A 15613-nucleotide genomic window follows, 5' to 3' on the forward strand; every position below is an offset into this window, starting at 1 on the left:
AGCTCGCGGCGGATCTGCTTGTTAACCAGGGTTCAAGGAATATCTGCGCTGATACAGTGTTACTCGTCAGTTGCTCAGTCACATTTTATGAATTTTTACAAGGCATGATGTGACAATGCGATACGTGCGATATATTCGTGATGAGACTCGTTTATAAATCTGCTGTTGTCAACAAAAGAAGCATTGAGGTCTTCCTGCACGTTTCTGCCAAAATAAAAGTTGAGAAAAAGCAAGAACTCCATCAACATTCATAAATGTTAGTATTGTAATTTTACTGTTGTTCTGTAAAATAAAATAAAAAAGACAATAATAATGATAATAATAATTACAACAGCTCTGTTAATACATTTATTATAACATTCACACATAGTGTTCAAATTGGGATCTGTAATATTTTCTAATGTTTTGAAAGAAGTCTCTTCTGCTCAGCAAGGCTGCTTTTATTTGTACAGTAAAAAATACATGCCTGATTCAAGAAGTGGGTCTGATGGCCAAAAATATTATTTTACTAACTTTTTAATTTTAAGCTAAATTGTGCTTTGTTGGTATAATGTCTGCTAGAATGTTAAAAAATGTTCAGTGTTAAATATTTTTAAATTGTTATTTTTTTAATTGATGTTTTCTTTGAAAAGCAAGACAAAACAGTAAAAAGCACATTTTGGCTATTTAATTTATGTAATGGTGAAAAAAATTGGCAAAATACATGGGGGGAAAAAAAACGAAAAACCGTGTTCTGTATTCGGCCTTCGGCCCAGTGTTTCATTTTATTCGGCTTCGGCCAAGAATTTTAATTTCGGTGCATCCCTAATTTTAAAATTGTAAGAATTTTATTAATTGAAAAAATATTTACATATTTGTAATAATTTGAATTAATTGTCTTATTGATGACAAAATAAAAAAAGCCTTTGTGAACAAACTTTTTAATGAATGAATGAATGAATGAGGTATTTATATAGTTCCTTTCTACGTACTACTGCGCTTTACAATCATTTCGGCGGGTCTCTCCTCACCCACCACCAGTGTGCAGTATCCTCTTGGATGATGTGATAATGAGTAATAATGGATGAGTTTAACACTTGTGTTCATATACACATGTATTCATGAATCTTTTACCATATATTTCATATCATGTATTGGTACTTTTTTTTGTTTTGTACTTGTATAGTGTCGTGTCATGTTGTGTACATATGAATAGTAAATGGCATTTATTTATTTTAGGTTCAGCTCCTGGTGACCAGTCAGGATGTGGAAAATTATAAACAGATCAAGTCAGATTTGGATCAGCTAAGGTCTATAGTAGAGAAATCAGAGCTGTGGGTGTATAAGAGACAGGGGTCAGATTCAGGGCTGGACACTGGAGAGGTCACCACTGAAGCGCACCATAAGGTCAGGATGTGCTCCTGTTGTTATTTGTCCATAATTAACTAAAATAAACCTTTGAAACGCTAAGAAGCACTATAATTGCTCTTTTCAGAAATCTAGTGAATTATATTATGATTGGATATTGTATATTATGTTATTATTAAATATTTTTCTGCTCTAACAGGGTGTTGTCAACTCAAGTAGATCAGACAAATCCAAAGTGGAGAGTACCAGCAGCTCAAACTACAGAGTCGTGAAGGAGGTGGAATGTGTTTATGTTTTATGGAATTTGTAGGTTTTGACAAGCAAGTAGAATGTTCTGTGAAGTATATCTTATGTTTGTTGTTATATTTGTGTGTGTAGATCCTTCTGAGGCTGAGCAAACTGTGTGTTTTGGAGGGCATCTCTGGCAAGAAGAATAAGAAACAGCAGCAGCGGCTCCTCAGGAACATGATAGCTCACAGTGTAGTCCTGGAACTGTTGCAGATCCCTTATGAGAAGGTGTGTGTGAGTCTTTGTGTAACTGAAAAGGGTAATTAATCACTGTTTTATGTGTTTTTGTTGACATTTTAGGGGGAGGATGTTCAGATGCAAGAGATTATGACTTTAGCTCATCAGTTCCTTCAGAATTTTTGTGCTGGAAATCAACAGAACCAGGCACTTCTACACAAACACATTAACCTGTTCCTCAATCCTGGGGTGAGAGCATGAATACATAAACACACACATTTGTATCTGTGCATTTCAGCTGTTGAATCCTCTGTCCCTGGCTTACTGTTTTTAGATTCTAGAGGCGGTGACCATGCAGCATATCTTCATGAATAATTTCCAGTTGTGTAGTGAGATTAACGAGAGGGTAGTGCAGCACTTTGTGCACTGCATCGAGACGCACGGACGCAGTGTCCACTACCTCAAGTTCCTCCAGACCATCGTCAAGGCTGAGAACAAGTTCATCAAGAAATGCCAAGACATTGTCATGGCTGAGGTCTGTGGGAAAGATTAACAATTTTTGAGATTAGTGTTTTTAAATACTAGTCCCACATTGCTACTTTTCTGACCTATTCTCCTCAGACTAGTGAAGACTGTTCTTATTGAAATGATTTGTGTGTACTTAGTTGGTGACAGCAGGTGAGGATGTGCTGGTGTTCTATAATGACCGGGCATCTTTTCAGTCATTGGTTCAAATGATGCGTCTTGAGAGGGAACGACTTGATGACAGCAGTGCACTCAGGTATAGAGGTTTATTGTCCTTGTTTCCACTCTATTAATACTTCAAAATTTAAAAAACGCTATTTTAAAAATGCAAATACTATAAAAAAATACAAATAGAATATAATATACTGTAATATAATATATATATATTACATTGTATCTAGGAAAATTGTATCTACCTGTCTATCTATCTCTCTCTCTGTGTTACACTGGGGTGGAATTTGTCATTTATTTTTACATAAAATCATACGTTTTACAAAATCATACAAAGTTTGTAAGTGTATGTTCTTTGAGCTTAAATGTTCAATGTTTGCCATTATAAGTATTAGATTTGGTTTCACTGACTCTTGCAGGTATCATATTCACTTAGTGGAGTTGCTGGCTGTGTGCACTGAAGGGAAGAACGTCTACACTGAGATCAAATGCAACTCCCTGCTCCCCCTCGATGATATTGTACGTGTGGTCACTCATGAGGACTGCATCCCTGAGGTGTGTGCACCAAGGGAATAAATCCCAAAGTGTTTGTCTGTGTTTGTCAATGTGTTGAATACTATTAGATTTAGGTTGTTGAAAAGCCATCTGTATGCAACCTTTTAGTATGTGATTGTGAATGTAGTACTTCATATGTAGGTGAAGATGGCCTATGTGAACTTCCTGAATCACTGCTATGTGGATACTGAGGTTGAGATGAAGGAGATCTACACCAGCAATCACATGTGGAAACTTTTTGATGACTTCCTGGTGGACATCTGCAGAGTAAGACTAAACAAACACTCACAGATATACTCACATTATGGTATTGATGTTTAGACATTCAACATGGCTTCCTGTAGGTGTGCAATAACACGAGTGACCGTAAGCACGCTGACACAGTTCTGGAGCGCTACGTTACTGAGACCATCATGAGCATCGTCACCACCTTCTTCAGCTCACCGTTCTCAGACCAGAGCACAAGTTTGCAGGTAACACATGGTGTCTTCCAGCAGCCCAGTACACTTCAGCATCATTTAGACCATCTGAAGATGTGACATCTCTCTATGTGTGTCTCAGACCCGGCAGCCAGTGTTTGTGCAGCTGCTGCAGGGAGTTTTCCGTGTGTATCACTGCAACTGGCTGCTCCCAAGTCAGAAGGGCAATGTGGAAGCCTGCATCAAAGTGCTGAGTGACGTGGGTAAGAGCATCATTTCCACCAGCTGTTTTTAACTTTCATAATGCTAGCTTCAGTTGTATAATTGTATTGTATAATAACATTATAATCTTAAAATTGGTGATAGAAAGGTTCCTAGAAAAGTGGTTCTCAACCTTTTTTACTCAAAGTTCCCTGCACCACCAGTGGCACCAAACGGAATAGCAAAAAATGATAAATGTTTTCATATAGATTTCAATATAAACTATGTATATGTTGAGCCTCCTTGCTTGTTTTTCATGCGTAAATGCATAACCCTGAGTGTATGTGTCTTTGTCTGTTTATTATTGTGCAGCTAAAGGCAGGGCCATAGCCATTCCTGTGGATCTGGACTGTCAGGTGAATAATCTGTTCATGAAGTCCAACAACATAGTGCAGAAAACAGCCCTCAGCTGGAGACAGTCCGTCCGGAACGCTACACGAAGAGATTCTGTTCTGACCACCTGCCGAGACTACCGCAACATTATTGAAAGACTCCAGGTGAGTGAGTGATTTTGCCTCTGTTTTCAAAACCTAACGAGCCGCCTAAAGAAACAGCATCATTTCAGCCAAATTCTAAGGCAGTATTGCACGTATCCTTTCATGGAGAATGCAGTCCCAGAATGCATTGGAGTTAGGTAATTGATTTTTAATAAACAAATTTTATTCAGTACTAAAATGTTTCAAATATCCATTAAAATTCTTGAAATATCTGAAATAAATTTGTTTTTATGCTTATTAGAATATTGTGCAGTTATATTAAAAAGATGTTACCTCTATTAAAATCAGTTGTGAGTCGGGTCTCCCATGCGTAAGTGCTATTTCTGTGGCGTATGGAGGTATTGCCTATGTAGAGCATTCCAAATTATTTACTTGTGAGGTTCAATTACGGTTAGAATGATACCCTAGAACGATGCTGCCTAGGTAGGCAGCGAGGCAGCTCACTAGAAGAGAGCCAATGATGTCATGTCAATATTCACCAATGTCTTTTCTATAGTTCCTATCATTAAACCTGCATTCAATTGTTTTGCCTCAGTGTCTTACTTTGTTAGGGTGTGTGGTGAATGTATGATTTTGCATGTGTTTATGTGTGTCTGTAGGATATAGTGTCTGCATTGGAGGAGCGGTTGAGGCCTCTGGTTCAGGCTGAGCTGTCTGTATTGGTGGATGTTCTCCATCGTCCAGAACTGCTGTTCCCAGAGCACACTGAAGCCCACCGCAAGTGTGAGAGTGGAGGCTTCATCTGCAAGTATGGTGAACTAGTTGTCTCAAAAATGTTTTTATTATTAAGGGAAAACAAAATCCAAAACTACATGGCCCTGTGTGAAAAAGTGTTTGCCCCCTAAACCTAATAACTGGTTGGGCCACCCTTAGCAGCAACAACTGCAATCAAGCGTTTGCGATAACTTGCAATGAGTCTGTTACAGCGCTGTGGAGGAATTTTGGTCCACTTATTAATGTTTAATATTATATTACACTAGTACACTTTTATCTGCTTTTTGTACAGATTGATAAAACATACCAAGCAACTTCTAGAGGAAAATGAGGAGAGGCTTTGTATCAAAGTTCTGCAGACACTCAGAGAGATGATGACTAAAGACAGAGGATATGGAGAGAAGGTATTTACCACAAAAAACATTAATAAAAGGAATAACAGAAGTGTTTTTATCTCTGATTACAAAAAATATATATACAGATGTGATAGCAAAACATCTTAGGTGTTGTGAGAGGTTGATTGTATTGTCCTCTACACGTACTGTCTTTATTTGTAGTGTCTGCATGTGTGATCTTAATCACATATGCAAGTCCAGTAAGAGCACCTTTGATGAAGTTTGTGTTGATGATCACATTTCCTCTGTTATGTCTTCCTGTTAACACTCAGGTCACTAATAGTTACTGGCTTAATTTGAAGTATGTCCACTCTTTCATTAACCCCGTCCTTCGCTCCTCTTTTTCAGCTACTGGGATTTGATGATGAGATGGATGTCACTGAGGTTGTCCTCTTTTTGTCATTCATCCCATCTTGCCCTTGTTTATTTACCTTCTTTTTCTCTACTTTCTTCTTCTATCCTTGAGAATCGGAATAGGAAATTTGACCTAAGTACACATTTTATTAGATGTGATATAGATGTTGATCTGTTGTGGATTGGTGTTTCCCCTAAAACACATTTTTACCACTAAAAAGTAGCAAGTCATGATTTTGCCAAGCTGTGGTGAGAAAGAAAAAAGTATTTATAAAAAGCGCAAGCCCTTCGATGCATATGCCCTATTTTAAAGTCCTGTTTCAATAAGAAACACACAAGAATTTGTTCTTTAAACCATTTTGTGGTGCTTTAATAGTGCTGCTAATACAGTATGATGTTATAGCAAAATTAAAAAATTTTCTGAAAGATTTAGAAACAATCTTTTGAGTGTAGCTTAATATTTACAAACGATTTGGGTAATAACTGAATATTTGGACAGTTTGGATATTAACTGTTATGTTACAGACCTTTTATTCTGACCATAACATTCCCATCTTCTACTTATTCTGTTCACCTTTCTACACTTTTTTTTTTACATTCTGTTCTGTTCAATCCTAATGTATATAAGGATTTGCTTACATAAATCACTTCCATAGCATAACTAACTAGTTTACTATGAGCCAAACACATAATTTTAGTCATTTTGTCCACTGATATTATTGTAACACCAAGCATGCTGCTAGGATAGAGCTGGAGATTATTGCATGATGATACTCTACTAACTCTGTGTTAGTGTTCTGTTGTCCACTCTGCTCACTCACTCAGGTGGTGGATGTGAGTCTGCCACCCAAACAGCTGGAGGATCGGAGGAGGGTAGGTCACTAACTTCACCTAACCCTGCTTTCCAACCACACATCTGTACCTCTCAGCTGCCCTGGTTCAACTATAACTTTTCCTTTAATATTTATTCCCATTTATGATACATGTTGTTCCAAAGAATACTGCTTTACAGCCATGCGATGCACAAACCAAAGCAACAATGGCAAAGAAAAAAGCTTCCAAAAATCAGATGCACATTGAAACACACACTCTCATACTCATCACAGGGGGAGGCCCTTCGGCAGCTGCTCGTCAATCGTTACTATGGTTTCAGGAGTGGTGGGCGGAGAGAAAGTCTGACCTCCTTCAGTAACTCCACGCTGACACCTGTAGGACCAATCAAGAGCCAGCCTGGTGGGTTCATTTTTCACTGTAGCTTCTGGGAACATTTGTGATATAAATGAACATTTGTTTTTGTGTGTTTGTATGACTTTAGGGGGTTTGAGCAGGGCTGAGATGTCATTGATGGAGGTGCAGTGCCATCTGGACCGTGAAGGGGCATCTGACCTTGTCATTGATCTTATTATGAATGCTACCAGTGACCGTGTCTTCCACGAAAGCATCCTATTGGCTATCGCACTGTTGGAGGGCGGGAACACCATCATACAGGTCAGAAAGGCCTGTCAGTGAAATGATAAAGCGATATAATTATTATGTTGTGGTAATAAGTTATTTAATATTCACTACAGTTTAAAAATTGGGGTTAGTCATTTCTTTTTTTGAAAGAAATTAATGTTTATTCAGCAAGGATGCATTACATTGATCAAAAGTGACAATAAAGACTTTTATGGTGTTAAAGATATTCTATTTCAAATAAATTCTGTTCTTTTGAACTTTTTATTCATCAAAGAATCCTGAAAAAAAATTCAGATTCTGAGCTGTCCACAAGCAAACCTCACTTAGGTTTGAAACCCCCGAAGCCTAATGCAATTACCAGAATTTTAATATGCAACAGATATGAAAAATGAGACTGGACAAGATTAAGCAACGATTAGCTGATAGATGATTTCCGTGGACAAGGCGCTAGTGATCTTGCCTGTATAAGGAGGAGTTGGGGATGGAGGAGGGTAAGCACATGTCTATGCGTCAGACTAAAGCAAGTGTGGGTGCAGATGAACTTATATATCTTATTTAATTGTAGTTGGAGGAGCTACAATCAGCTGTGAGTCAGCTGATGCTGGCTGTCACACCGTGGTCTGCCTGAACTACGCTTGAGCTCCATTCGTCACTCAAACTACATTAGTTCTCCATAAAACATAACATATAAACATAATGATAGATTTTTGTTTGTATTCTTATCTCGTTGCAGCATTCCTTCTTCAAACGTTTAACGGAAGACAAAAATTCAGAAAAGTTTTTCAGGGTGTTTTATGATAGAATGAAAGCAGCTCAGTTGGAGATCAAAGCCACTGTTACCGTCAACACCAGTGACCTAGGCAACAAGCGGCGTGATGACAACACACCAGACAAAGATACGCCACAACGCGGGAGAGGTTCGGGTTGTCAATACTTTATCATTCATCATATGCTATCTTTCTTTGCAATAAATACCACTTGGTTTGATACAATGATATTCATGGTTTAATGTCAAAATACTTGTTGAGATCACTGCATAATGTTATAAAGTTTGATATATCATTTTATGAGAAGATATGTCACTATGAGATTATAAAAAAAAAAAAAACATGTATTTCTTACTCTCCAGAAAAAAATTCTGGTGTTGTGGTGACTGATGATACCCGTGAGCAGTTGTTGGAGGCATCTGTTGTGACTAAGAAGGCCTACGGTTCGTATCGACGAGATGCTGATCCTGAGGAGACTTATGGCACTGCTGATGGAGACAAAGGGGGTGGAGATAAAGGAACAGAGCAGGGCGAGATGAGCCCTGTCATTCTCATCATGCAACCAATCCTGCGCTTCCTACAGCTGCTGTGTGAGAACCATAATCGAGACCTGCAGGTGTGTCTGTGTGTGTGTGATTGTCTGCCTCTCCATCTGTTACATTTATAGCTTTTGTTTGTTATTCTGGCCTGATTAGAGGTTCACTATCAGACCTGAGCCGGAAGGAAGTCGACTTTAGGTTCGATTTCAGGTTGGGTCTCAAACTTTGACAGTATCAGTATTGTGTCGTGTCATGGGGTCTTGTTTATGAGCTGATATATTGGTTTGGTCTGGTTTTATATATCATATATGTTTAGAACTTTCTTTTTTCCCTGCAGAATTTTCTGCGCTGTCAGAACAACAAGAATAACTATAACCTGGTGTGTGAGACCCTGCAGTTCCTGGACTGTATTTGTGGCAGCACAACAGGAGGCCTGGGGCTGTTAGGACTATATATCAACCAGCATAATGTGGCTCTCATTAATCAGACTGTAGAGAGTCTCACTGAATACTGTCAAGGGCCCTGCCATGATAACCAGGCAAGTACACAAACATTAACACAATCATGGTTTTCCTTTATTTTTCCTGTTTTTTTTTCCCACTAATAATCTTTCCATTACTCATAAATATTTTTCCCACATTGAATGTGTTATGTTATGCATTTTTTTGCAGAATTGCATTGCCACCCATGAGTCTAATGGCATTGACATCATCATTGCATTAATTCTGAATGATATTAATCCACTGGGCAGAAAGAGAATGGATCTGGTTCTAGAACTAAAGGTACTTCACTTTACTTTTAATTGACAAAGTTAACAACCTTCTCATTTCATGGTAACATCAAATTTGACTGTGCAAAGGCCAGGCCTCAAGTCCTATAAAGCAGTGGTTCTCAACCTTTTTGACTTCTGGTACTTCTACTGTGATGACAAAGTTGGTCATTTTTAAACTTATTTACAAAATCTAGGAGTGATATTATAATAAAATAATTAAATGATAACTAATTAAATTCCATAATTCCAGTTTCAATAATTGGGTGTTATTCTGGGTTTAGATTACTGATGAATTTACATGACTTTTCTAGTCGTTTGTGATTACAGGATTTAAAAAATTACTTTTTACTCACAAATAGCTACTTCTACCCACTAAAAGATTTTTCATCTTGACGTAACTAGAGAAATGTATATTCATTATAAGAATTTCCATGACTTTTTCACAACTAGAAATCACTATCATATTCTCTATAATTAATTAAAATAAGAAACAGGATATCAGCTTACATATTGATTTTTAGCTGTTTTAGCGTTTTTTATCTTATTTTAAATAGTTTGAACACATCATGCAGCTCCTCTTTGAAAACCACTGCTATAAAATCTACAGAACATTTTATGTTAACATGACAATGTTATATTTAAGTTCATTTGAAGTTGGACAGAGTGAAAAATAAGTGAAAATGTAATCAAGATGATCAGTCATTTTTTGTTTGGATGCAAATGATGTGAGAGACAGTGACAATCACATCACAGTCGTATTATTTAATAATGTGGTCAATTAAATTTCATGTTGCATTATTTGTCCTTTTTGCGTAGAATAATGCATCTAAGCTACTGCTGGCCATCATGGAGAGCCGTCATGACAGTGAGAATGCAGAAAGAATCCTGTACAACATGAGACCAAAAGAACTAGTGAGTGTGTTAGTTATCATCTCAGTACATCCTGGTTCACTCATTGCTTTAACTGAATCTTGGAGTCATTCTGTGTTGACAGATAGTAAACCATAAACATGAACCTTCTTTGGCTACAACATCTGCATAACCCCAGCTGTGTGTGTTTATGTAGGTGGAGGTGATGAAAATGGCCTACCAGCAGGGTGAAGCAGAGTTTGAGGATGAGGAACTGGAGAATGGAGAGGACCATGCTGCATCACCTCGCAATGTTGGACACAACATCTATATCCTTGCACATCAGGTACACACACACACTCCTGTACATGCCAGTGTATTGTATAAGGAGAACATTTGTTGTCCATAAATATTTCCAGCTGTGAAACTGTATTTTGTGATAAATGGTAAATTTCACTCTGTGGCAAATGAAGCAACCCACAACAGATGTATATTTAGAATTATGCACATCACAGAGAACGTTAGATTATCATTCTGTGTTACTGGCTGAATGATAAGCATATTTATTAACATTTTATTTAATTACCAAAGCCAATTTTTACTTTTGGCAGTGGGCAAGTGCCAGTTTTGGGCCCTGTATCAGAATAGTTTAATTAGACTGTGGCCAACCACAACACCAAATGTATATCTCTTTATCTAAGAGCAATTCATTAAATCTGATTTAACCTGCTATTTCAGCTGTCACGTCACAATAAGGAGTTGCAAATACTACTGAAACCAGGTGGGGAGGACCAGGCCCTAGAGTATTACACAGAACACACCGCACAGATAGAGGTAACACTTTTAACAAATCTTGAAACACGTTTTTTATTGTTTTTAAAATACCATCTTATGCTCTTGTATGTGTGTGTGTGTGTGTATACACAGATAGTACGCCAGGATCGCACTATGGAACAGATTGTGTTTCCCGTACCAAATATCTGCTCTTTTCTCACAAATGAGTCCAAGCTGCGTGTGTACTATGGTACAGAGAGAGATGAACAGGGCAGTAAAATAAATGACTTCTTCCTGCACGCAGACGACCTCTTCAATGAAATGAGGTGGCAGAAAAAACTAAGAGGTAAATGTGTGTTTTTGTTTGTATGTTCATTCTCTGGTGTTTGATTCTGGTGTTTGAAAATGATTCATTTAAAGGGTTAGTTCACCCAAAAATGAAAATTAGCCCACAAATTACTCACCCTCAAGTCATCCTCAAGTCATCCATGACTTTTTACTTTCAGACGAATCCAGTCGGAGTTATTTTAAAAATTGTCTTTGATCTTTCAAGCTGTTTAAGGCCACTCAGCGTGTGTTGCATGCATCAGTCCAAAAGAAGTTAAATAAAAACGATTCGCTACAGGAGGCCTTTGTTCACCCCCCGGAGCCATGTGAGACAGGGTTTTTTTTTATGGATGGGCGCTTTTTATTTAACTTCTTTTGGACTGATGCATGCAACACCCGCTGAGTGGCATTAAACAGCTTGAAAGATCAAAGACAATTTTTTATATAACTTCGACTGGATTCGTCTGAAAGAAGAAAATCATATACACCTAGGATGACTTGAGGGTGAGTAATTTATGGGCTCATTTTTATTTTTGGGTGAACTAACCCTTTAAAATTAAATTGTACAACTTACTTTATCATCATTTCTGAAATGTATCTCTCTTTTTTTGTTTTCAGCACAGCCAGTGTTGTACTGGTGTAGCCGGAACATGTCGTTCTGGAGTAATGTGTCTTTTAACCTGGCTGTTCTCATTAATCTGTTGGTGGCGTTCTTTTACCCTCTGGACGGAGTGAGTGAAAGTGAGTTCCCCTCTGTACTGTTTTCACAAGTCTGCCTTTCCTTCCACAATATCCCTGACCTGTGTGTGAACATATATACCTTACATGTGCTTTGTGTGTGTTTCAGGTTCACTAGACCCTTCTCTTTCTCTGTTGCTGTGGGTGTGTTTGTTGGGCTCGTTGGGATTTGTGTTGATGTCACCGAGGCCGAACGCAGTGCGAGTGCTGGTCATCTGCTGTGTTCTGCAGCTGGGCTTCTCAGTCGGGCTGCAGCATATGCTGACACTCCTGGGAGCTTTTAATGTAAGATCACACTCACACAAACACACATGGGAGGGTTAGATTTTGAGTGCATACAAGTTCACATGCAGTCATACACTGTACACAGTTTCTTTTAATGTGTCTTTTAACCTGGCTGTTCTCATTAATCTGTTGGTGGCGTTCTTTTACCCTCTGGACGGAGTGAGTGAAAGTGAGTTCCCCTCTGTACTGTTTTCACAAGTCTGCCTTTCCTTCCACAATATCCCTGACCTGTGTGTGAACATATATACCTTACATGTGCTTTGTGTGTGTTTCAGGTTCACTAGACCCTTCTCTTTCTCTGTTGCTGTGGGTGTGTTTGTTGGGCTCGTTGGGATTTGTGTTGATGTCACCGAGGCCGAACGCAGTGCGAGTGCTGGTCATCTGCTGTGTTCTGCAGCTGGGCTTCTCAGTCGGGCTGCAGCATATGCTGACACTCCTGGGAGCTTTTAATGTAAGATCACACTCACACAAACACACATGGGAGGGTTAGATTTTGAGTGCATACAAGTTCACATGCAGTCATACACTGTACACAGTTTCTTTACTAATAATCTTACATGGTGTCAGTCTGTACTGACGATCTGACCTTGTTTGGTGTCTGTGCAGGTTTGTAATAAGATAGTGTTCATGCTGAGCTTTGTGGGTAACCGTGGGACGTTTACCCGTGGTTACTGGGTGATGGTGATGGATAGAGAGTTCCTGTTTCATCTGCTGTACCTTCTCATCTGCACTCTGGGCCTTTTTGGACACTTTTTCTTTTACAGTCTACTGGTCAGTTTGAAAACCTTAAACTAACACATTATACTAACATGCCTAAACAGAAAATTGTGTATGTGTATCCATATATATATATATATATGTGTTAGGGCTGTCAGTTTAACACGTAAATGTAATTAATTAATTATGGAAAAATAATGTGATTAAAATATTTTAATGCAGTTAAAGCCCGCCCCCAGACCTGTATGTCATCTTACATTTTATACATTTGACAAATTTGATATGTGCGATTAATAAGATTAGATGAATTAATCGCTATATTGTGTAATTAATTAGATAAAAAATTTTAATTGATTGACAGCCCTAATATATATATATATATATATATATATATATAAAATGAGCGAAGAGAATGAATGAATAAATTAAATAGAAATAAATATTTTTTTTTATATAAATATAAAATATTTTTTTTGAATTATAATATTGTTTTTCTTAAATTATTTTATTGTGTGTATGTATATATATATATATATATATATATACAAATATTGACCTAATTTCATGATGTATTCAACTATTTAAGATAGAATCAAATAATTGTCAGTGCAAATATTTACACCACTAATGTTAACTAATTGTACATTTGTGTGTTTGAAGTTGTTTGACCTGGTGAACAGGGAAGAGACTCTTTTGAACGTTATCAAGAGTGTGACTCGAAATGGCCGCTCTATTGTCCTGACAGCTGTTCTGGGTCTGATCCTGGTCTACCTCTTCTCCATTGTTGGATATATGTTTTTTAAGGATGACTTCATCCTGGAGGTGAACCGCATCCCCAACGGCACTCTCGGTAACACGCATTCACACAGACATATCAAATCAAATCATAAAGTAATGTTCATACTGGTGGGTGTGAAAATTATTTTTGTTGTATTTGAATATGTGTGTGTCAGAGGAGGGAGTAAATTTGGCTTCTAGTTTCCTGTCTGAAGGGGTCTGCAATGGAAAAAATGGGTCCTGCCTGCCTGCGGATGTTGAGGATGGTGAGCAGTAAAATTCATCCAAACTATTGCATGATGTGCTGATTAATTAGTCAAAATAATCACATATTTTCCCCAAATTAAATTATTGTGAGCATAATTGTCATATGTCTATGACAAGTAAAATATTGAATATATGTTTTTAGTAAAAATAAATAAAAATAATGTGTTTGTAATAGCATACAAGTCAGGGGGCATGATTAAATCTGCTTTTTAAAAAGTAATTATTTTATTATTAACAATATTAATTGATGAATGTACTAAGATATCACAAAAATTATTATTAATTACTATTAAGTATTATTAATTAATACTAATATGACACTTAAGCCCTAATCCAATTACTTCAGTCATGTTATCCAAATATATAAATATTATATGACTTTTTAGGAAATATGTTGTAATCTGACGTTCAGTTGTGCACTGGAAGTGACTGGAAACAGAACTTCTACATTGTGTGTTTTGTGTGTTTATAGATGATGTAGAGCGAGCGTGTGATTCTCTGTGGATGTGTATGATCACTGTACTGAGTCACGGTCTCAGGAGTGGTGGCGGAGTTGGAGATGTTCTGCGCAAGCCGTCCAAAGAGGTACGGACATGCATATATTTACAATAATAGTTAATTTTTTTACATAACAACCTTAAGCAAAACCTGAATGTGTGCTTGCAGGAGCATCTGTTCGCTGCACGGGTTGTGTATGACCTTCTGTTCTTCTTCCTGGTGATCATCATTGTGTTGAATCTGATCTTTGGTGTCATCATTGATACGTTTGCTGATCTGAGAAGTGAGAAGCAGAGGAAAGAGGAGATCCTCAAGACCACATGTTTCATCTGCGGTGAGATGAGATGCACAGTTATACTCAAATAAACATATGTGCCTTCACATGAGATTGGGAATTTATTTTTTGGGTTATTTGCTTGTTCACCCAGGTCTGGAGAGAGATAAGTTTGATAATAAAACAGTGACGTTTGAGGAGCACATCAAGGAAGAGCACAACCTGTGGCATTACCTGTACTTCATTGTGCTGGTGCGAGTCAAGGACTCTACTGAATACACAGGCCCTGAGAGTTACGTCGCTCAGATGATCAAGGTAAGAACATACATGGTGATGACACTCTACTTTGACATTATCATGAAGCTTTTACGGGAAGACATTTAAATGTTTTCATGTGCAATCTGTTACTAATCAAGCTGAAGCTCATATGTGACCCTGGACCACAAAACCAGTCTTAAAGGCACAATATGTAATTGTTCGCCGCTAGAGGGCGCGTATTCAAAATAAACAAATAGACAAAGTAGTTTGATGACGCTGTGACTGAGTGTGGAATCATGGGAGTTGTAGTCTTCATCCCCACAGCCGATGCAATCCGACGGGACTCGGGCAGAAATCATGTTCATGGATGAGCTAATGATTTATTAAAGTAGTAGAATGAAGCAGGGTGAAGCTGAAAGCCGTCAAAGCGAAACGAGGCCGTTGAACGAGCGCGACACCCGGCTCAAAAGCAGCGGAGCTTTTATTATGCCACAGTCGACCGCTTCCGCTCCTTCCGGTCGTGCGTATGTGGGGGAAAAAAGCAGCGCTGTTTTATCATACTAGATACATTTGAAAGTTCTGTTATAATGCTACTCTGTGCGGTCGTCACCTG

The 15613-nt window shown here is 37.9% G+C and overlaps 1 protein-coding gene across 1 annotated transcript in view; it reads left to right on the top strand.

The window, feature by feature from the left end:
• Positions 1-15613, top strand: part of LOC107748403 (inositol 1,4,5-trisphosphate receptor type 1-like) — a 40933-nt gene that overhangs the window by 23234 nt on the left and 2086 nt on the right. The window contains exons 25-59 of the mRNA XM_016563185.1: positions 1219-1386; positions 1547-1624; positions 1726-1863; positions 1936-2061; positions 2147-2347; positions 2478-2593; positions 2928-3063; positions 3205-3330; positions 3408-3536; positions 3625-3745; positions 4056-4240; positions 4840-4988; positions 5247-5358; positions 5698-5733; positions 6529-6576; positions 6810-6936; positions 7019-7191; positions 7892-8075; positions 8288-8541; positions 8802-9002; positions 9136-9246; positions 10053-10148; positions 10303-10431; positions 10824-10919; positions 11013-11205; positions 11805-11927; positions 12034-12243; positions 12295-12378; positions 12485-12660; positions 12816-12980; positions 13587-13776; positions 13880-13969; positions 14443-14555; positions 14637-14802; positions 14897-15057. Coding sequence (XP_016418671.1) covers positions 1219-1386; positions 1547-1624; positions 1726-1863; positions 1936-2061; positions 2147-2347; positions 2478-2593; positions 2928-3063; positions 3205-3330; positions 3408-3536; positions 3625-3745; positions 4056-4240; positions 4840-4988; positions 5247-5358; positions 5698-5733; positions 6529-6576; positions 6810-6936; positions 7019-7191; positions 7892-8075; positions 8288-8541; positions 8802-9002; positions 9136-9246; positions 10053-10148; positions 10303-10431; positions 10824-10919; positions 11013-11205; positions 11805-11927; positions 12034-12243; positions 12295-12378; positions 12485-12660; positions 12816-12980; positions 13587-13776; positions 13880-13969; positions 14443-14555; positions 14637-14802; positions 14897-15057 — 4911 coding nt within the window. The remainder of the gene's footprint in view (positions 1-1218; positions 1387-1546; positions 1625-1725; positions 1864-1935; positions 2062-2146; positions 2348-2477; positions 2594-2927; positions 3064-3204; positions 3331-3407; positions 3537-3624; positions 3746-4055; positions 4241-4839; positions 4989-5246; positions 5359-5697; positions 5734-6528; positions 6577-6809; positions 6937-7018; positions 7192-7891; positions 8076-8287; positions 8542-8801; positions 9003-9135; positions 9247-10052; positions 10149-10302; positions 10432-10823; positions 10920-11012; positions 11206-11804; positions 11928-12033; positions 12244-12294; positions 12379-12484; positions 12661-12815; positions 12981-13586; positions 13777-13879; positions 13970-14442; positions 14556-14636; positions 14803-14896; positions 15058-15613) is intronic.

This window comes from Sinocyclocheilus rhinocerous, unplaced genomic scaffold, assembly GCF_001515625.1.
Source record: "Sinocyclocheilus rhinocerous isolate Xijiao unplaced genomic scaffold, SAMN03320098_v1.1 scaffold890, whole genome shotgun sequence".
Taxonomy (NCBI): Eukaryota; Metazoa; Chordata; class Actinopteri; order Cypriniformes; family Cyprinidae; genus Sinocyclocheilus; species Sinocyclocheilus rhinocerous.